At 31.1% G+C, this 22,659-nt stretch overlaps 2 protein-coding genes across 2 annotated transcripts; one reads left to right on the forward strand and one right to left on the reverse strand.

Moving 5' to 3' along the window:
- Nucleotides 1-5,637: 5,637 nt before the first annotated feature.
- Nucleotides 5,638-11,096, forward strand: LOC146931452 (uncharacterized). Its single transcript, XM_085702942.1, has 3 exons — nt 5,638-6,341; nt 6,946-7,131; nt 10,676-11,096. The coding sequence occupies exons 1-3, from the start codon at nt 5,862-5,864 to the stop codon at nt 10,964-10,966; spliced, it is 957 nt and encodes a 318-aa protein (XP_085559068.1). The 5' UTR covers nt 5,638-5,861; the 3' UTR covers nt 10,967-11,096.
- A 3,741-nt stretch (nt 11,097-14,837) lies between these two features.
- On the reverse strand, nt 14,838-22,237 carry LOC146931453 (lysine histidine transporter-like 8). Its single transcript, XM_085702943.1, has 5 exons — nt 21,776-22,237; nt 17,431-17,564; nt 16,650-17,095; nt 15,755-15,886; nt 14,838-15,604 (listed from the first exon to the last, which is right to left on the reverse strand). Exons 1-5 carry the CDS (start codon nt 22,096-22,098, stop codon nt 15,119-15,121), a joined length of 1,521 nt encoding a protein of 506 aa, XP_085559069.1. The 5' UTR covers nt 22,099-22,237; the 3' UTR covers nt 14,838-15,118.
- Nucleotides 22,238-22,659: the final 422 nt, after the last annotated feature.

The following is a 22,659-nucleotide window of genomic DNA, read 5'->3' on the forward strand; positions in this document are numbered from 1 at the left end:
TATCATATTGTTTTGTTATGGAGTATTTTGAACACAATTATAAGTATGTCTAAGACAAAGCCATAAGACAAGTGTAAAAACAAAGCATGTTATGCAAATTATGCCCATTTTTTAGTTCTGTCAAAACTTGTCCAAGTCCGTCGAAATGTATCTCCCAATTGGATCGAAAACTATCTTTACATACACATACATACATACATATAAAATGTGCTTTAATTATAATATATGAAAATTAGATATGAGTGGAAGACAAGCGAGAAACAAATTGCATTGCTAAACCTTTTTAGATGTTAAAATAAATTCTCGTAACACCACATTCATGGATCTAGAAGACATAACATTGTTATGCATGATCCATTGAACTCTATGTAGAAGGCCAACAACCTCTGGTACTAGGAAGCTAACGTATCAAAAGCAAATGGTATAAAAACATGTTGATTGTCAAAACATATTTTCTCATGTTTTGCCACTTTGTTTGACGCTACTTTGAGGGATGCTTGTCCCACCGTAAAATTCCCAGACCCCAATTCCACAAGTGGTGAAATCTCAATCAAGTTCACACATACATGTTTTCCTACTAGACACCCATACACAATAACATAAGGTGACCTAAGTGTTGATCTTTCATCTATTTGGTCAAATAAGAAGTTCCCAAGCACCTCTTTCTTCACATATACTCCAGCCCTCCTGAATATATCAAAAAGAACATCCCTATTAAAGTTGTGTTTGAAGTCGGGAAGCTCCTTACAGTAAATCGTATGCTCTCCAAACGTACCAAGGCACCCCTTATAGAAAACAGGGCACACCTTCATCAATAGAAAATTATGGAATCATGAGGCGATATCTGAGGGTAGTACGGTACTCTACTGGTAACATATGCTTAAATAACTCATCAATAGGGATAGTTAGAAGAAAACCATAAGCATGTGGTGCTTGCAAACATCCAAAAATTGCTTTCTCTCTTGTGGTCATGTCAAACCTTACTTTCATATCTTGAACACTTTTACTAAAAAAGACACTCGCCAAAACATGTCGTGCTTTTGGAGGGACGATGTCCTTGCTAATAAAACAGCTACAGTCAAAATCTGGAATCGTACCATGAAAACCATCCAAAACATTGTTAAAAATCAGAGTCCATACCATTTATCTTGCTTTCTCTCAAAATATGATCTTGTAGCACCCAAGATTGGACTCTGAAAGCCACAAAAACCTACGAGAAAGCCTCTAATGCCAAGTACAAACTTAACCCCCAACCCTAATAGATAAAGAAACTAACTTTCATTAAAGGTCCTCAAAGAAAAGGCCTCCACCAATCAGTGTCTTCAAATAGGATACACATCAGAATATACCTATTGATCCATATTTTTCATATTTTTATATGGATCAGAAGTTATCCACCGAGTGGATCAATACATATCTTTTGATAATTTAAGATAAGGACATTTTAAGATCTTTCGGGGGCTTGTGAGCAAATAAAATGGTCGGAAAAATAATTTCTCGAAAGCAATCCTTTAGGGTCCATATTTCATACTTTGTAACAATCCATGATATTATTATTGTACTTCTTCAGTCCCATAATAACTGAGTCATTTGTAATAAAATATTGTCCTAAGAATATTGACTCATTTTACTTTTTAATACAACATTAATTACTTTTTTCCAAATATAACTATAATTAATACTACTTTCATCACATTCAATTTAATATATTCTACTTTACATTTATGATAAAGAAAAATGCATCAAGAGCTGCGAATCAATAAAACTGAGAAGGTTGATTCAACAAAAAAGAATAAAATAAATAAGAAAATTTTATGAAAATAAAATCTTATTAATATTAAAGAGGCTCCATTGTAGAATTTAGACCTAACCATAAATCGAAAAGCGATGGGTACTTGACAAAGACACTCAAAATCATTTTTCTCTCTCTTTCATTTATACACTTTTCTTAATATGTGTGAAATGATCAACTGACTCGGTTAAATTTGGACGGAGGAGAGAATTAATTTCACATTTCAGATATATGTCATTGACAAAAAAGATTTCTTTAAATACAAAAAAAAATTATCACAATTTTCGTTAATAAATATAAAAAAAGTAAAATTTGCTGCTTCAAAGTCATTATGTAAAAGGATATCAGTTCTTTTTTTTTTTTTTTGGTTCAATAGCCTAGTGGCTAGATCACACACTTTTAAAGTGTGGAGAAGTGGGGAATCCGGGGTTCGAACCCCGGCCCCTGCAAACATTGTCCCTGGTAGCTACCAACTGAGCTACACTTACGGGACAAAGGATATCAGTTCTATAAATAAAAAAATAATATGAAAAATGTACAAGTAATAAAAAAAACCATTTTACCCCTAAAGAAAACTATATTATTTAAAAATTTAAAAGCTAAAAGATCATTAAACATGATTTGTTTTACCATTTATTGATTTTTTTTGACAAATTAAAAAAAAAAAATTGTTTTACCATATTTTACTAAAGACTAAAATTGATTACATGATAATCTTATAGGAATTAAAAGAAGCGATATTTTTTTTTGGCGGCCGATGTTTAAATCTTGGACCTTGCAAATATTATGCATTATTCCTACCAACTAAGCTTAACTCACGGGTACAAGATGTGATATTTTAATGAAGAGGAAAACAAAACTCGATAATTTTATAAAAACTAAAAAATATTAAACACTGTTTTTCTAATAAATACTCCCTCCGTTTCAAAATGAGTGTCGTTTTAGGTGTTTACACACATATTAAGAAATGCAATGATTAAGAGAAAGAGAATGGTTATTTTACCAAATTATCCTTATTAACTATTGGTTAGTTTTAAAAGTAATACTTTGGAAGTTGTGTGCAGAGTATTAATTGGAGGGTACAATTGAAAAGAAAAAGTTATTATTGCATTGGAAACTGAAAGCGACACTCATTTTGAAACAAATTTTTTTGGCTAAAGCGACACTCATTTTGAAACGGAGGGAGTATGTTCTTTCCTTTTTGCAAGCCCATCCTAGTCTCACTCGAAAAAAGAAAAAAGAAAACCATCCTAGTTTACGTTTCAAATTTTCAACGTTGTCTTTGCCAGCGCAAAATCGTATACCACAACGTAAGCTTCCATGGAAAATTGATGAGTATGACCCCACAATACAAGTGTGTTGTTGCTTGAGGAAGATAAATGCATTCAAAGTCTTAACAATTCAAACAATAGAATTATTTTTGGAAGTGGGGTGACGATGTATGTACCCCGTTCCATTCCATCCGTGCCATGATGAATGATGATGATCAACTAACAACCAACCCTGAATAGCCATGAAGATATGGTAAAACAACACTTTAATTACCCTACCTTTTTACACCGAAATTCGACCTTAGTACTTGTTTATTTGATAAAAGTTGCGACCTAGTACTATATAAATGTCCTGAGAGCAAAAAGACATTTGGACAAAACAAAGAGTTTGACACAAAGAAAGCAACGGTCTACTCCTAGCTATAGTGCAAAATTTAAGGCACGAAGTTGGCAATCCTTCCCGTTTGGCCAACCGAAACTAGATTTTTTTAATAACCTAGTTACCAAAAAAAATGACAACATACCCACTTTAAAAACAATTGTCTCAAATCCCCTATTTTACCGTGGATCATGTTAATCAGTGCCCCGGGGCACCGATTAATGAAGCCAAAAGAAGAAATTGTAAGTCAAAAAAGACACTTTTTAAACTTTTAATGCATTGATTACACAGTTTTCAATGCAAATATTACTACATTTGTTTCCTTAATCAGTGCCCCCGTCAACATTTCCCTTTTACATTTCCTTAGCATGGCTTCATATGAGATCGTGCCATACGAGAAGACTCTCATCCAAGATGGTGCCATTTTACTATGTTTTTTTTCCTTCATTTTTGTCTACACTAGCAAAACCCTAACCATAATGACAACCCTAACATCCAAAATGACACATTGTCCCTGCATTATCAAAACTATCCCGCCAAATCTAGAGCCAGTCAATATATTAGGCTACACTAGCTTTGATAGACATCATCATCATCATACAAGTATGCACTATATTTGACAGGCATCATCATCACCACCACGACGTAGGAATGCATTAGCTTTAACATGCATCATCATCCAAATCTTATGCTTTCATGCGTCAACAATTAATGATTTATGCGCTGCTTAATGCCTAGAAGAAAACAATTTGTAGACTTCCTAGACTGTTTGATGATTCTATATGCCACACTCAAGACCATCTCATGATTTCTAAAACATATCGCTTTCTTTTTCCCTCATGAATCTCGGCCCTCTGTCTTTCTCATGAGCTCACCAAAACCCGCAACCACTCTTTATCATCTATTTTTTTATTTTCTTCTGAAAAGGGCATCTTTCTTCTTCTCTCATAAGTCACAACCCTCCCAGTTTTGTTTTGATCCCCTCTGTCCTTCCCCTTTTATACTAGCTCTCCGTTAATCCCGTGACATCGGTAAATATTACATTTTACATATAACTCACTCGTGCGAAGCACCGGTGGTGTGCGATGCATATAATGTTTGACTGTCCGAATGTGGTTAATGTTTGGCGAACAATGAGCATGTTTGCTTTATTGCATGTAATGTTGAAAATTCATGTATAGCAGCTCGTTACCGTAATTTGGAGCCACTAAAGAGCTGAAATATGCGTGTTTGACAACAAACAAATTAGACCTGCAACCAGATTTTGAAACGGGCAAAACATATGTTGGAAGATTGGAAGATGACGAACAAGACAAAGGAGCATCAACAAAGCACATGAAGATCACTCTGTGTTGCGTGCGTAGCAGGAGGAGCAACTGCTACCAATTCTCAAACGTAGCAACAATATGAGATATGATGAAAAAAAAACCAAAACATCGGGGTATCTCAAATGCAATATAGACGCGTCCTTCTCTACCACATGGAATTGTGTTGGGGTTTGGGTATTTGTTAAGACGAGGGGAGTTTTGTGCTCGCTAAAACTCTTTCATCCAGGTCGGTCTGATCCACGTAAGTAGGCAGAGTGTTGAAATTGGTGCATGCCATCAGTTGGGTGCATGATCTGCAACTCATTAATGTTGATTTTGAACTTGATGCAAAGAAAGTTGTCGATCATTACATTAACGGTCATAACAACATCACATAATTCAGTGCTATTTTATATGAATGCAAAAAATGTTGTAATTTATATTGTACAAACTCTCATGTTGAGTTTACTCAGAGACAAGTGAATGTGACAGTTCATAGCTTAGCTAGAGATGCCATATTCTTAGCCAGTCCCGACATTTTCATCAATGTTCCATCATGTACCATTGAACATATATCTAATAAAATTCTATAAACATTTTCCTATAAAACATTTACCTATTTTTTTTCATTAGCCATCATTTTTTTCCTTTTAATTTTTAAATAAAATAAAATTAATGTCGCTTAACGTCATGACACTCTAGCATGAAAATAACATAAATACTTTCAAAACAAAAATTTATTATGATACCAACCAAAAATTGAAAAAATTCTTCTGACATTATTAGAATTTAAAAATAAACAATAAAGTACAATATTTCCATTTACCAGTTCAATGCACGCCTCTTGTCCAAATACATAAAAAGACTGTATCTCAAAACGGGAAAATGTACCTTAACAATTCACACACATCTTTGAAAAATTATCCCTATAATCAATGCCAATAGAGGAAAAAGGCAATACCATTAATAATAGTAAATTTCAATTTATTAAATTATCAATTCTTATTAATTTATAATAAAAGTATAGGATAACAGGGTACTTGCTCAAAAACAGGGTACAGTTGTTGTTGGTATTAGTTCAAGAAACACAAAACAAAAAGAGAAGAAGAAAAATGGGAGGTGTAAAAATGCACAGAAAAACAGACTCAGAAGAAACAACAAACAGCATGGAACAATCTTCCTCAACACCAAACCGTTCACCACCTCGTCGACCACTTTACTATGTTCAAAGTCCTTCAAACCATGATGTTGAAAAAATGTCTTATGGTTCTTCTCCTGTAGGTTCACCACCTCACCAAAATTTTCACTACTATCTTTCTTCTCCTATTCATCACTCTCGCGAGTCTTCCACTTCTCGTTACTCTGCTTCGCTGAAAAACCCTAGGATTTCTTCTTCTTGGAAGAAGCTGAATAATAGGAATGGTGGTGATGATCTTGATGAAGAGGATGAGGATGATGAAGGTGTTTATGATTCTGGGAGGAATGTGAGGTTGTGCTTTTGTTTCTTCTTGCTTTTTGTGTTGCTTTTTACTGTGTTTTCGTTGATTCTTTGGGGTGCTAGTAAAAGCTACAAGCCTCGTGTCATTCTTAAGGTAACACCTTCTTCCTCCTGCATTTTTCATACCTAGTTGGTTTTGTTGTGACTCGGTATGTTCGGTATCACAAGAGATATGTCAGAATCACGGTGATCCACGGAATCGATGTTACATTGTTTGTTAATATTAATTAATTTTAATAGTTTCTATGATGGTGATTTTTATTTTTATATAATTGTAATAATTATTATAATTATGCGTGCATGCCTCGTATCAAAGCTATTGGATTCTTTCTTGTTTTCTTTTAACTTTTCAGTATCAAAAGTCTAACTTTTTTAAGTTTGAACTCAATCAACTGGTCAGAGTCAATGGTGTATGGATTGTGAAATGACAGAACTGCCCTCTTCTTCTCTCTAGCTAGCTAACATGCGTTCCACTTTCTGCATTTATATATTATTTATTACTTAAATAATTACTCATAAATGGAGGAAAAAAACAATCCTAGACTTTGGATAGGATGAAGCAGTGACCAATTTATGTGAAATATTTAATTAAATGTTGTAGGGCCTTACCCTGATTCATGTTCTTCCTCATTCTTCTAATATTTGTTTTACTATCTTGATAATAAATAAAATAAATAATGGTTGAATAAATATGGCAGAGCATAGTGTTCGAGAACTTGAATGTACAATCTGGTAACGATGGGACGGGGGTACCAACAGATATGTTGTCATTGAACTCAACGGTTAGGATTTTATACAGAAATCCTGCAACTTTCTTTGGTGTTCATGTCACATCTACTCCTATGCAACTTAGCTATTTCCAGCTCACATTAGCTTCTGGTCAGGTACCACCTTTCTCTTTCCCCTACTGCTAAATTTATTGCAAAATTTAATTTTAAAAATCTTCAGTTTCTTACGTTTAATTTGATAATTTTGATTATTTAAAAGGTCCATCAGCGTAGTTTCGATTTGTCAATGTTTTAAAAACAAAGCTTATGTTAGAATAAAGATGATCTACCGTAATTTTCTAAAAACTCTACTTCGTAGTTTTCAAAATTATCAAAATGGATCACCAATTCTGACATACCTATCACGATGTTAAACCTACATGGAAAAAGAGGTGTCACTTGGGTTACATTGGAATTCCAATATCATGTGATGTTAATCGACCAGAATGTCACAAGTAATTTTCTTCTCTCTTTTATAAAATAATTGTCTTTTTGTACACTTATGATATTGTGATTTACCGATATCATACCAATGTCACATGACATTGACACGCCAATATCATCTGAGTGTTACCCTAGAAAAACTGTTACCTTGAGGGTGAGGGAAGGGCACATGTGAATGAATGGAATTTTTTTATGAGGGTTTGGGAATTTCCAACGGTTGCCTGCTTTGAATCTGTGGGTGGGGACAAAATTGCGTATCAATTTGAGGCCAGTAAGAAAAAGAGGAGTGTGGAAACACAGACAAATTTGCCGGAATTCTGCTCTTTACTCAAATAGATATACTTATTCTCAAAGTAAATGACCAAAATGCCCCTGCGTGAGTTAACTCCCGCAGCATGAGTTAACTCACGCTAGTGCAAATCTCATTCACTCTCAGCATGAGTTAACTCACGCTAGTGTAAATCCTGTGTAAATCTCTGTGTGACTTAACTCACGCTACGTGAGTAAGTCACGTAAATTTTAACACGAGCGTGAGTTAACTCACACAGGGGCATTTTAGTCATTTACTTTGGAAATGAGTAAATCCATTTGGGTAAAGAGCAAAATTCAATTTGCCGAACAAAGTTCAATTTAATTGGTACACTTTATGGGGCCATATGCTAAAAAGCTGGGTCTCCTGCCTCTTATACATCACCCTACTTATGGGCAGGGGGACCCCAACAAGTTCAATAGGTAAGATTTGTTTTTGCATTAAAAAATGGATTGATTATTCTTTTGATGAATCCCATTTCCCCATTTCTTGGTTATGGGCTTACGACAATCACTTTTTTCACTTTACCGTACTTCTCACGTGGCTTCAGAGGTTTTATTGCATTACATTTTGAATTATTGGAATTATTACGTTTTTTAGATAAACAGGGGTGTACTGTATTTTTTGTCTACAAGAGGAGTTTCGAGCAGTGATATTTAAACAACTTATTTTAGATAATTTATGTGACAACTTTTTTTTTCTCTCTCTTCATTGGCCAAAAACAATGGAGAGAGAAAAAAGAAGAGAGATAATAAGAGAATAATGTGAGTATGAGAAAAAAATTGTCAAAAAGTTATCATAAAGTGGTTGTAATATCATTTCTCAGGAGTTTCTATGTTTGAGTTGGGAAAGATTTTAAACGTTGGGTTTTACTTTTTTTGGTGGTGAAACGTTGGTTTATTTATGTAGATTTTTAATGATTTCAATAATAATTTTTGAATTTCTTTGTTTATTATATCAAAAAAGAATTGTTTTTATGACTGGTGTTTTTTTGGTATTTAGATGGTCTCTTATTTAAAATGTAATATTCTTGTAGTTTATAAACAAGTGATCGATATTGAATAGTACTACTACTTTGTTAAAAACAAAAAGAAAGAATAGTACTGGTACTAATATATTTGTTTGATAATAATATATATATATATATACAGGGGGCTGTTAACTTGCACCCATCTAAAAACACTAAGGTGCAAGTTAACAAGCTGCACCTACTAGTTATTTACCAAAACACCCATGTTTTTCTATTATAAACAAATATTATTTATGCTATTTACAAAAATGTCATTTTAATTAAAATAAAGTTTAATAGAGACAAAAGGGTGTTTTAGTAAAGTACAAGTAGGTGCAGCTTGTTAACTTGCACTTTAGTGTTTTTAGGTGGGTGCAAGTTAACAGCCCCTATATATATATATATAGGTTTTTTGCTAGAAGCCACCCATGAAGGTGTCTTTTAGCAATCCACACCTCAAGGTGTCCACACCTCAAGGTGTGATTTCCACTTTTTAGTTATAACTTTGCTAAAAGACATCTTCATAAAAATTAGTTGGTGTCTTTTAACAAATGCTCATAGAATAACTTGCTAAAAGACACCTTCATAAAATGTGTCTTCTAGCAAAACCATATATATATATAAAGAACTATCCTTTTCAGAACTTTTGGGCTGAATTTTTCTTTTCAAAAATATCCTCAATTTTCAATACAAAAAACACATGCAACAAATAGATAAGAATAAATTTAAATATTTAAAAAAATGTAACAAACACGATATGAATATATATGTTTGATTTTTTTCCTTTATCATTTAAAAAAGTGTAACAAACTAGATGAGTATATTTATACTTACTTTTTTATTATCCCAATTATACCCTTAAACAACTTTTTTCTATAATAAAGATTGTTGTTGGTTTCATAAAAAAAAAATTTAGATTATATTTTTTTGTTATATTGTTGGTGTTATTTTAAATTGGTTTGTTATAACTAGAAAACAACAAACACTTATATTTTTAGTTTTAATCAAAAACAAACTTTCATAAAAAAAAAAAACCAGTTTAAAATTTTAAAATTTTAGCGCAGTAAAAAGAGCTGTGCCCGTCTTTTCGCTAGTTAATAATAATGGTTTTGTTAGCTTTTCAAAGTTTTACCTTAATTTTGTCTTAACCTATGTTTGGTTCTACATTTAACATGTTAAGTTGCTCTTGGGTGAAATTTATTATTTATTGCTTTTGTGTCTAAACATTGTTTAATTCACTTTTAAGTAAATTCAATTTATATCGCCACATAACTATACATGAAAAAATGAGCCTCATCAAGTTAAAGCTTACGGGGTAGCACTTTTCTGTTTTGTTATTTTTTTTTGTTCATTTGGTTAATTAGAGGTGAAGTAAAAATAAATCTTAATATTTCCACTTGTATGAGAAAATAAGTCTCTCGTTTAAAAAAAAACATATATACCAATGTAAAAAATTATCAATGTAAAAGAAAATTAACAATCAACACTATAAAATTGTATTTTGTTTCTTTATATTCAAGAAATAAAACTCTAGGAAAAAGTTTTTCTTTGGTGTAACTCTATACTTAAATTAAGTGGGGATAACTGGATATAACCATAGTTTCCTCCCTTAGGGAGTTTACATTACAAGATCATATGTAATTCCAGTGAGTTGTGTAGGGGTTGGAGTAACCAACTCATATGAATATGAGTATCAATCTTTATTCTTTGATTCATATGAATGAATGCATCAATACGTAAATGGTCGGCTTAGTAGTAGGTGAAAAACAAATATATATCATATCATTCATTAAAAACTATGAATTATTTCTTTCATTGTCAAATAGACCCAACTCATCAAAATCTGCATCATCAACTTGTTAATCAATGTAACTATTTTGTTGATTTTTGTTTAATAGATACAAGAGTTCTATCAGTCAAGGAAGAGCCAGAGGAAGTTAGCTGTGGTGGTGCATGGATACCAAGTTCCACTCTACGGTGGGGTGTCGGTTCTTGGAAATAGCAACACAGAACACATAAACACTGTTGCATTGCCAATGAACCTAACATTTGAGGTCAGATCAAGGGCTTACATTTTGGGAAGATTGGTTAAGTCTACTTTCTATCATAGGATCAGATGTTCAATCACTTTTCATGGCAACCGTCTTGGAAAACATCTTAATTTCACACATTCGTGTGTCTACAAGTAAATTTATTGATGTTCTTTTGGGTGGATCTATGCCTCTCTTTTGTAAAAAGAGCACGTAATTTTTTTTGCTTGACATTAATTTCTTTGTAGGTTTCTATTGAATTCTGCTATGTGAAAGTACTTATTTGCTATGGATGCCGGGTCTTGGTAGATATCCGAATGACAATTTTAATGTATGCTTAGTTGAAATTAAAACTGCCAAATCTCAGCTTAGAATTTCATGTTATGCTTAGTACTAATTTAAAAAATGGGACCGTGAGTGACAGATTTGTTAGAGTCAGTTGAGTGGGTTACAATGTTACATGATGCGTCGTGGTTTGTAGGAATTTTTCATTGTTGAGTGAGAGAACCTGCTACTGGTAATTCTATACATGGAGCAAAATGTGTATAAATTGGTTAAGGTTTGCTCAAGATGATGTTACATTGTGGAGCCACTTTAAAAGTGGTTATGCAACTTCAAGAAGATTACTAATTTATTTCCCAGAGGACATGCTCGTCTGAGCAAAATTAATTTCAATTAAATTTTGATTATGTTTGTACAAGAATTGAAACAACCATACAAGAAAAAACTACACCCGATCCTTCAATGATAAATAGTTAAGTTGGGTGATGACTTGTGTTGAAATTGTCCATTCTTCGGTTGGTGTTAACCAAAATTATTCGGAGCCTATTGCTTCCGACAGAGGACTTTGTCAAGAAGACCATATAGCACCTTACCATTGTGGTGAGGGCCAAAGTGCATTGCTCAACCAAGCCTCCAGTTGCAATGATATTCATGGCTTCAAGATTTGAAAATTGCACCAATCATTTCTCATATACTTCATCTAGATACCTGTTTTTTGTTTTTCAGGATCAATGATAGAGAAAATGTGGCAACGAAGAAAATTTTGCAAAAGTAAGCAATTCATAGCAATCATATAAAAGGCTTTGTATTGTGAAACTTCGAGTTTTAATGAGAGTACACAATTCATAGCAATCATTCTATTCTTCTCCTTTCATATTTTTCTGTTCTATTTTTGCTATTCCTCAATCTTGCTCAAAACTGCTTATTTCAATAAGCACTTCTGCACATAAGAAACATAGTTTCTGCTCTAACATTAATTAGCTACACTACACATGTACCACCACCTGCATGAATGCTGCAAAAGTGTGAGCAAAATTGTGTTAAAATACACCTTTGTGAGATTTTCGTGGAAATTTTCTTCTCTTGATATAACATCCCTCTTACTTTTATTAATTGAAAGTTCTAAATATAGGGCTCATCACAAGACACTATCGAACAAGAGCTGTTTTTTTTTTGTTGACAAAATCGAACAAGATTTTTTTTTTTCTTTCTAAGGAAAATCGATCAACGGTTGATGTTGTTTACGACTTCACACAATTTTCTTGTTAGTCAACACCTTTCACCAGTTAGAAGTTTCGTCACTCTTGAGTTTCCAATTCGAATTGACTTTTCAATGAAAACACATACATTAGAAGTTTACGCTGAAAAGGAGAACTGGAAAATACATCATAGATGATTAGTCCATTCAAGTGGAATAATCCTTGAAATTACATATATATATATATATTAGGCGAGACTCTCCAATGTGATAGTGATAATATTTATGAAATGGGAATCACCATTTTAGTCATTGAAATTATAATCATCATTCAAATTAGTCCTTCAAAATTATGAAATAACAATTATGTTCTTTATATCAAATAAAATTGATTTTTTTGAAGGAAAATAAAATTGATTAATTTAGTCATTCCACCCAAATATCTCTTCAACATACATTATACAAAATTATCGAAAAACTTACATATTGTCATGATTGTATTTTCTTTGATAAAACGATAACGCTAATGCTGGATACATCGAAGGGGTATATCGTGATGGTTTCACAAATGATTTGGCAGATTTGTGTCCCTTAGATTTCAAATATAGTTGACTTCCACTTCATCAAAAAATATAAATGAAACCAGTATCCCATGATTTTCAGCCAGGCGAAATGTTAATTGGCTAACCTGTTTTTCGGGACCATATAGTGATAAATTCCTTCTAGATATATAGAATCACTCAAATGATATTTACGGTTCATTTTTCAACAACACCCTAGAAAATTATCCCGTACTTGTATTGTTTAGAGGTTATTGGTAAAAGTGGAAAATAATCATTATTTGACATATCTAATTTATTATAATCTTAATTTTTTAAAATATATAATAATAGTATTAAATGTTTATAAAATAAATTTAGTGCTTAGAGCTTAAAATTAAGGAAAAATATACATATCGTCCTGATTATAATTTGTTTGCTACATCAAGAAAAACATATGACTTTAAACATTGTGAAATTAATTGACCTTCTTTACTTTATAATGCTGAGTTGTTATTTCGTCAATTTGATGCATTATATTGTATAAACTTCACAATTTCAAAGACCAAAATGATGATATATTGTTTAGTAAATTTCAAATCTGTTTGAAACATCTCAGATATGATGTTCTATTATATAGTTGGTTTTAAAATTTCGTAATACACACACAACACATATATATAGTCATTATCTGTTCCTCTAATATCTCAAATAACTACTCCTCTCACTTGATACAACTCCATTATATATATATATAGACACACACTTGACAAAAGAAAGATTAAGATTATAATAAACCACAACCTAGTGCTAATTGAGCTAAGAACAAATCGCATTTAGAACGTACAAAAGCGATGTCTAAGAGGTCAAGAACCAACAAAAAGTAACACGAAGTTGATAAAAATATCTCGACTTCCCTTTGGGCATGGTGTGCATTTGTAGCCGTGGGAAAATTAAGAGAGAAAACTACTCCTCTCACTTGATACAACTCCATTATATATATATAGACACACACTTGACAAAAGAAAGATTAAGATTATAATAAACCACAGCCTAGTGCTAATTGAGCTAAGAACAAATCGCATTTAGAACGTACAAAAGTGATGTCTAAGAGGTCAAGAACCAACAAAAAGTAACACGAAGTTGATAAAAATATCTCGACTTCCCTATGGGCATGGTGTGCATTTGTAGCCGTGGGAAAATTAAGAGAGAAAAGAAAGATCACCAGTGGATCAAACTCTCATGATATCAAATTGGAATAAGAATGCGCAACAATGTTGCTTTGATGTGATAATTACGATATTTTTTAGTTTAGCTAGTGGATCAATCTTCATGAATATCAAATTGAAATTTAGATTGCACAATCTTGAGTTGTCTCTGCCCCCCAAAAAAAATCTTGAGTTGTCTCCATTGGTAAAATTTAGTGGTTGGTTTATTGTGAGGATATTCCACATGTATTTTGATCTCAAATCTCCACACTTTGTCCTTTTCGTGTATTTATTTGAGCATATGTTAGCTACCACTCCAAATAACAAAATAAATAAAGTGATATTGAATTTAAATTTAGTCATGAATAAAATAATGTTCAAACTTTTGAGAGTCTTTTTTCACCTATGGTTTTCTATGAATCTATGGATTAGTCGCCTTATGCGACAGGAAGAAATTGCATTAATCTTAAACCAAAATTTTAAAAAAAAAACTCCAAATATAACAAAAATAATATTTAAACTTTCAAAAAAAAAAATCTTATGTTAAATTATACTTAAACTCCAAACAGTTCACACACAAAAAATAGAGAGATATATTTTTTTTAAGGAAAAAATAAAGAGACTTTGAAGAGTTTCAGTGAAAAATGACATATAGTATATACTATATTTACTTAATTTTAAAAATAGAGGAATAGAGGATGTAATATGTTGTCAGTAATCATGAAGACAAAAATCCTACATAATCTCAACTAGAGAAACACCAGAAGTGTAGATAAGACAAAAAAGTGTTCTAGAGACATGAATGATAACAAGTTGAAACTTTGGTACTAATAGTATAGTCCATTTCATAAAGCATAATAGATGAAAAATTGACCTCCAATATTACAACAACTCAAACCCCCCACTATATCCTATCCTATATGTACACTTTCAAAATTAATTTTCCGTAAATATTTAAAGCGGGACTCATCTTAATAGTAGGGTGGGTGATCATAGAAAAGATCAATTTACATTTTAAAACAATAAGTTATTGTTTAAATGTAACAAATAAAATGAATAATCGTGGATAGTTGCTTGTCCTTAATTATGGTTTGAAGAAGTTAGCATGTAACCCTTTATCAGCCAAAGTCCTTATAGCAGCAACCACCAAAAGAACACTTAAAAGCATCCCTAAACAACCAAGTACGAGGTTGAACAACCAGATTACACCATTTTTACGAGGTTTCTTAAGAGATAACCACATGAAACAAGGGTATGCATATGTGAGAGGCACAAGGGTCATTCCACCTATCAGAGCTGAAAGGCTTGGTAAGAAAGGGAATGTTACCGCTATAAAAAATGTGAACCCTCCAAAGAATAAGCGAAAGCATGTTCTCAACCATCTTGGACATTTTTGATTCTTTATGGTTGTGTATCTTAGCTCCAAGTTGTCAAAAACAGGCATGGCATAGACTTGGAAGCTAGTTAAACAATGTAGTATCACCCAAACATAAAGTGCGCCGATTGAGAATTTTGTTGCTTGTTCTTTGTGGAATTGTGGGAACGCCGTTAACAATCCTTTATCAGGTATCTGAAAGCAACATGAACACACAAGATTAAATATTAAGCAGGGTTTCATTTTTAAATAAAATCATATTGTCCGTTAATCTTAATCGTCAAATCATTAACTTTTAACATAAATGTCGGTCAATTTACACATGAATGGTTGTGATGTGCTGACCTGATTTCCATATGCCCAAAATCCAGCAATTGCGAGGGGAAAAACACACGCGGCAATGAGTATATACGCAATGGTCACTCCTCTACGCATTGGTTCCTTCGATGTTTTTTTGGAATTTGACGGCATAGTCCCCTGCAAAGCAAAAACAAAGTTTTTCAACTAATTTCCAACTAATTACTAATAGTAAGATGCATCATATCATATCATATCACATTTAAAAATGTCATTATTCTTTAAAATGAAATAGTCTGTTCGTAAACGCAACACCTTCACTACACATATACACCCTCCGGTCACTAATATAAGCAAAAATTCACTTTTTAGATACATTCAATTAATGACGTATGTAGTCTTTATTATATGTCACATACATCATTAATTGAATGTATCTAAAAAGTGGATTTTTGCTTATATTAGTGACCGGAGGGTGTATGCAATTGCTATTATGGTATCAAAGATGTTTTTTTCTTCTTAATTTTTGCAATTTCAATTCCTTTCATGAATTAGGAATGTATATGACACATGTATTTGCGTTTAAAATTCAAATTATGCCAAATTAATGTACATCTATGGATATAGTTTTTGGCAGATAATTAAAATTGTCCAACTTCTATATTTAATTCTCAAGCAAAGGAAGGATAAGGGATGAATGACAATGAAATTTGAATTCTGTCATTAATAAGAAATGAGTATGTACCATATTTGACATATTAAATCACAATATTTTGTAGAATGTATTTGAATTTGGATCATTTGTGGTAGCTACGCAATTGCTACAACCGCGTTGGATCTATTCTTCAACTATGCAGCGGTCACAAATGATCCAAATTAAATTAATATGTTTTTAATGATCAAGCATAATTCAATATAAAACATAAATCATAATGTTACCTACCTGAATTTCAAGCACAAGATTGTGGCCTCTGAAAGCTAGCACAATAATTCCAATAGCATTCAAAATGTCACTAATCTTCACCACGGTGGATTCTTGTGACACCAATGTAGTATTGTAGGACACACCCATTGGCCTACCTTTCTTAACAGAAAGTGACCAAAAAAGTGTGCAGTAACTTATAGAGGCAACAGCCCCTACCAAAGAGACAGCAGCCATTGAGTTAAGATTAGGCAACTGAGCAATAAGAATTGCCAAACAAGTAAACACTAAGAACCACTCGACTCCGCTCAGCGAGTGCGCGTTGCACATCGTCCCATCATCGTTTTCGCAAAGAATCTTGAATAATTGCTTCATTGTCCCACCACCGGTGATTATAAACATTACACAGCTGCCTCCTGATAGGTACATTACTGGAAATAATGCTGCTATTTTTCCTAACCTTGCACCTATGATTAATATTCAAAGGATTTGTTAGTTGTAATCTAGCATTTCTGTTTTTGACTAATGTAATTTTGAAAATGAAATTAAAACAAAGAAAACAGAATAAGATAAAGAATTAATTTCTGTCATAGTGATATATTAGAGATGGTACAGTCCACATATATAGGTGGTCCTGCTTGGTTCAACTATTGTTGGCAATATGAAAACGAGTTATAACAAAGAAAAAATAATGTAGGATTTAATGTGATCACGATATTAACTTTGATGGCTATGAGTGTGACAGATAAACTCTTTTTAATAAGCAATAATAAATTATTAATAATAAGGGAAATGCACTTACCAAAGGCAGACATTGCAAGGAAGAGGTATCTACTGTGACGTTTTCCAGAGGTAGATTCATGAAGCTCAACAAGGAGAAATATGGTATAAAGTTGCCAAATGAATGCTATTGACAAACACACACTACCCCATGCCCTGCAAGTAATTGATATGATAAATTTTAGCATGCTGCAGTGAAACTATATGTCTGTCAATTGTGACTTGTATATATTTTTTTTACTTCTCAAAATAAAGAGATTTACTATTATAGTTCTTTCTGTGTAAATATTTAATTGTGTCAATTATTCTAAAATGTATGTTTTAAATTCTAAATTCTGTCCATTAGATGTCAAGTTCAGTACAATAAGAGTTTAATCTCATAATATTATAAGGAATGAAGTTCAAATCCTTTCAAGATGAGGACGCAACATTGTTATTAGCCATCACTTTAATTTAATTTAATTTTTATAAATTGGGGATGGGGAAATTTTGTTTGAGTTAAAAGTGATATTAATTACCATTTTACAACTATTTACGAAAATATTTGAATCGAACAATGTACCTTAAATTACAATATTAAGCTCAATATCACTTTTTTTGGGTAGAAAAGCTCAATCTCACTTTAATTAAAGGATTAAATAATTTGCCTATTTTCCATTTTTTTTAAAAAATTCTAAATTATTATGTTAGACAATGAGGCCTGCCTTACTCATAGACAAATTTGAATTGGCTTTGCATGTCTTTTTTACGAGGTTTTGTAGGTCTTTGAGCTACCTATGTTGTTTATTTGGTATATACTCCGCATTGGTTAAACCTTTCCACAAAGGACATACATAAATTGTTTATATGAGGCTTTATAGTCAACATTAGGTAATCTATAGTCATCATGTGTTCCTTTTCTAATTACAAAATATAATACGCAAGTTCCTTAAAAAAATAAAATAATATACAAGTATAAATTGTTTAATAAACCTGCCATCCAGTATTATATATATTGAAGACCGTAGTCCTAATTTTTTGTTAAAAATTGTAACTGGACCGATTTCGGTATGAATTTTCAACAAAATAATAGTGAATAAGAAAATATGGTAAAGTTAGAAGAACTTTCTGGGAAGCTTTACAAATATTTATAAATTCAACCTTTGATATGAAAATCAAACTGCGTTGATTCTGTTTGGTAAAAATAGTGGATAGCTGATAAACTAGCTGATAGTTTTTAGCTGATGACTGATGACTGATAAGCTAGTTGAAGTGTTTGGTAAAATTAGCGGTTCAACTAACTTATAAACGTAAAATGACATAAAAGGGTATTTTTAATGCATTATAAAATTTGTATCATTTGATATTTAAAGGGTTAATAGGCTTTTATCCCCTGTAACATAGGTGACTTTTGGTTTTGCCCCCTAGAATTTTTTTTTTTTAGATTCCGTCCTTGTAAAATTGAGATTCTTCAGTTTTGCCCCCTGAGCCAGTTGAGTTAGCAGAATCTCCTACGTGGCACGCGACATCAGCAGATTCTGCTGACGTGGCGCGTTGACTGTATCATTATTTTTATTTTTTTATTGGGGTACACGTGGCATTTTTGATTTTTTTTAAAAAAATAAAAAAATTCTGGTAAATTGAAAAATTAATAAAAAAATTCTGGAAAAATGAAAAATTAATAAAAAAATAGAAAAAAAATTCAGGAAAATTGAAAAATTAATAAAAATGAAAAAAATTGAAAAAATACGGAAAAATTTAAAAATTCTGGAAAAATTTATAAAAAAAATCTGAAAAAATACGGAAAAAATTTAAAAATTCTGGAAAAATTAATAAAAATAAAAAATGATTAAGAAAATAAAATAATCTAATAAAATGAAAAATAATGAAAAAATTCTGAAAAAAATAAAAAAAATTCTGGAAAAAATAAAATTTCGAAATTTTCTAACAAAAATTAAAATTATGGAAAAATGAAATTTTCGAAATTTTAATGAAATTCTGGAAATTTTCGAAAATAAAAATTCTGGAAAATAAATTTTAATGAAATTTTAAATTTTCGAAAATACAAATGAAATTATGGAAAATTCTGGAAAAATGAAATTTTAATGAAAAATTTTCAAAATTTTTGAATTTTTGAAATTTTCATTAATATTTCGAAAAAATACACTGAAATAAGGGAAAAAATACACTGAAAAAATCTAAGCTCGACATATATACTAATCAAAATTTCAAAAAAAATGAATAAAAATTTCAAAAATTTCATTTTTTTAAAAATGATTAATCTTTTTAATTTTTTTTGTTAATTTTTTTTGAAAATTTCGATTTTTTTTTAAATATTTTCCAGAATTTTTTCATTATTTTTCATTTTATTAGATTATTTTATTTTTATTAATTTTTCTAGAATTTTTAAATTTGTTCAGATTTTTTTTATTTTTATTAATTTTTCCAGATTTTTTAAATTTTTTCAGTTTTTTTCAATTTTTTTCATTTTTATTAATTTTTCAATTTTCCAGAATTTTTTTAATATTTTTTTTCAATTTTTTTATTAATTTTTCATTTTTCCTGAATTTTTCTTAAATTTTTTTATTAATTTTTCAATTTTCCAGAATTTTAAATTTTTTTTTTAATTTTTTTAAAAAAAAAATCAAAAATGTCACGTGTACCCCAATAAAAAAATAATTATACAGTCAGCGCGCCACGTCAGCAGAATCTGCTGACGTCGCGTGCCACGTAGGAGATTTTGTTGACTCAACTGGCTCAGGGGGCAAAACTGAAGAATCTCAATTTTACAAGGACGGAATCTAAAAAACAATTTCCTAAGGGGCAAAACCAAAAGTCACCTGTATTACAGGGGGTAAAAGCCTATTAACCCATATTTAAAATATTTAAAATTTCATAGTTTAAACATATTAATCTAATATGTCTTTCATATGTTATTTTTAAATTCATAAATTGGCTAATGTTTTATTTAAAATTGATTTTATTTCAGTTTTTAGACTTTATAAAAAAAATTAAACAAAACCTTTAAAAAAAATAATTGTTACCCTCTAAAACAAAATTAATCGTATTGACCCAAAATCAAACAAAATTTTGTTTTTAGACTTAAAAACAAAATTAAACATAACGTAATATGATTTATTTAGGTAAACGTAACATATATTTTTTTTAAGGAAAAATGTAGTTTTTATTTTTGTAAACATGAGCATATATTTTGTAAAAAAAAATAAAAGCGTGAGCATATATATTTAGTTAAAGTGAAATCTGGGATTAAAAGTGTCATGTTTTTCTTCAACGTAGTTATTTATTACAAAGGATAAATATGGATTTTGTTAAATTGATAAGGGTAAAAATGAGACAAAAAATGAGAAGCTATAAGCTATAAGCTCAAACGCTACTTAGAATAGCTTCTGAAAAATAGCTTATAAGCTCGTGAAATAAGTTATAAGTTCATGGTCAAAAAGTGTTACCAAACAGAGCTTTTTTTGTCAAATGAGCTTATAAGCTACTCCATCCGTTTCAAAATGAGTGTCGTTTTAGGCTTTGACACACAGATTAAGAAATGAAATGAAATAATCATTGGATATAACGCTTTTACTAAACTGCCCTTACTTTACAAGGAAAAGACAAACTTAAAGTTGCATTGAAAATTGTGAGAGAAAAGTTGGAGAGGGTAAAGTTGGAAGAAAAAAAATAAAGTTGCATTGAAAATGTAAAGTGACATTCATTTTGAAACAAATTTTTTGGCTAAAGTAACACTCATTTTGAAACGGAGGGAGTATAAGCTAAGAGCTAAAAGCTCTTTTTTGTGGTTTACCAAACAGAGTTGGTTGTTTGAAAACAAGAAAACTCTTTGACTACAAAGATTCCATTTTAAAATAGATGTATATGCATGACATTTATAATTCTTTTACAAAGAACGTATATATGATGACATCAACAATTTTACAATAATCCAATATAAGATTTTCGTTGTTTGAAGTTATAATGTCAAATTTTTATCATCGAGTTGTCATTTTTGAGAACGAAACATACATACAATTAGACAATTAGTTTTTTAATTGTTAAGATTCACACGGGTCTCTTTTAACTTAATCAAAGTTATGAGTTCAAATCTAGTTTTGAGCATGCATGCAAAAGTGTTAAAACTCTTAAATACAGTTTGTCTCTCATTTAGATCTTACAATACTTGAGGGATTAGTCTCCTCAAATTGCACGCAGAGAATATCCGGTTTAAAAAACAAATTGTCACGGAAGATTCTGAAAAGTCCTGAACCTAACTAACTTATTTATTAAGCAATCTATATCATACGTAGTGATTTTTCCTTTGGTTACTTTGAAAAGTATTCGGTATAATAATGTTAATGTTACCTAAGTATTAAGATACGTACCAACCAAGAGTTGCAAAGGCCACAGGAAGCATGAGAGCTTGAAATCCAATGTTGGAATTAAGAATATGATAAGTTGCAAAATAGGCATTACCATTTCTGGATTCTGTGATAGGAAGCCACTCATCTTTTGGATGTTGATTTTGTTGGTCTGGTAATTGGACACTTGGTGAAGAAGGGTCAGATTCAGAGGAAAAACTAGTAGTTGGATGATCATCATGAATGTGTATAACCGTAGGAGATAGTGGGGGTTTAAAATTGGCATCAGAAAATTGCAAAAGAGCCACTTCTGATCTCATATAATCAGCTTCATTCACTTGTCCCATGTTTGTATATTTGGTATATTAAAATACAATTATAGTACTAATATTAATACTAATTAATAACACCAATGAAGACACTAAATTAAAAGAAAGAAATTCAAGTTGCAAATTTGGACTTGTTAGGAAGATGAAATTCATTTGCAGAGTCTTTGCTTATATATATATAGTACTAAGTAATATGATGAAAAACATTGATTCAACTTTAGAAATAAATCCTAACGCGTGGAATCCACTCATGAATCTAGGTGACGTCATGTTGCTGATCTCACTGCATACCTTTTTTTTGCTTACAACTGCATACCATGTTTAACACAACAATCTAAGTTATACTTAATTTTTTATTTTCATTTGACTGAAATGATGAAGCCAAACTATATAATAATCTCCATGCACTCCTATGCTATTATTGGAGTAATAATATATTTCTGCTTCCTGATCTATAATATATTTCTGCTTCCTGATCTCATGGGATACGTACCTTATCATAATTTGTGTGTTACTTTTAATAATGATTTTAACTTTGATGCTGCTTCCAAAAAAAAAAAAAATCTTATGCTAAAATTC

This window comes from Medicago sativa, chromosome 4 (assembly GCF_051527215.1).
Source record: "Medicago sativa cultivar Bolivia chromosome 4, Bolivia_mono, whole genome shotgun sequence".
Classification (NCBI taxonomy): Eukaryota; Viridiplantae; Streptophyta; class Magnoliopsida; order Fabales; family Fabaceae; genus Medicago; species Medicago sativa.

Excerpts from the sequence above, each read along its gene's own strand:
- LOC146931452 (XM_085702942.1), top strand. The coding sequence starts at position 5,862 with ATGGGAGGTGTAAAAATGCACAGAAAAACAGACTCAGAAGAAACAACA. Across the intron at positions 6,342-6,945 it reads AGCCTCGTGTCATTCTTAAG|AGCATAGTGTTCGAGAACTT; the intron begins GTAACACCTTCT and ends TAAATATGGCAG. Across the intron at positions 7,132-10,675 it reads TCACATTAGCTTCTGGTCAG|ATACAAGAGTTCTATCAGTC; the intron begins GTACCACCTTTC and ends TTTGTTTAATAG.
- LOC146931453 (XM_085702943.1), bottom strand. The coding sequence starts at position 22,098 with ATGGGACAAGTGAATGAAGCTGATTATATGAGATCAGAAGTGGCTCTT. Across the intron at positions 17,565-21,775 it reads GCCTTTGCAACTCTTGGTTG|GGCATGGGGTAGTGTGTGTT; the intron begins GTACGTATCTTA and ends AATTACTTGCAG. Across the intron at positions 15,605-15,754 it reads TTTGGGCATATGGAAATCAG|ATACCTGATAAAGGATTGTT; the intron begins GTCAGCACATCA and ends TGTTGCTTTCAG.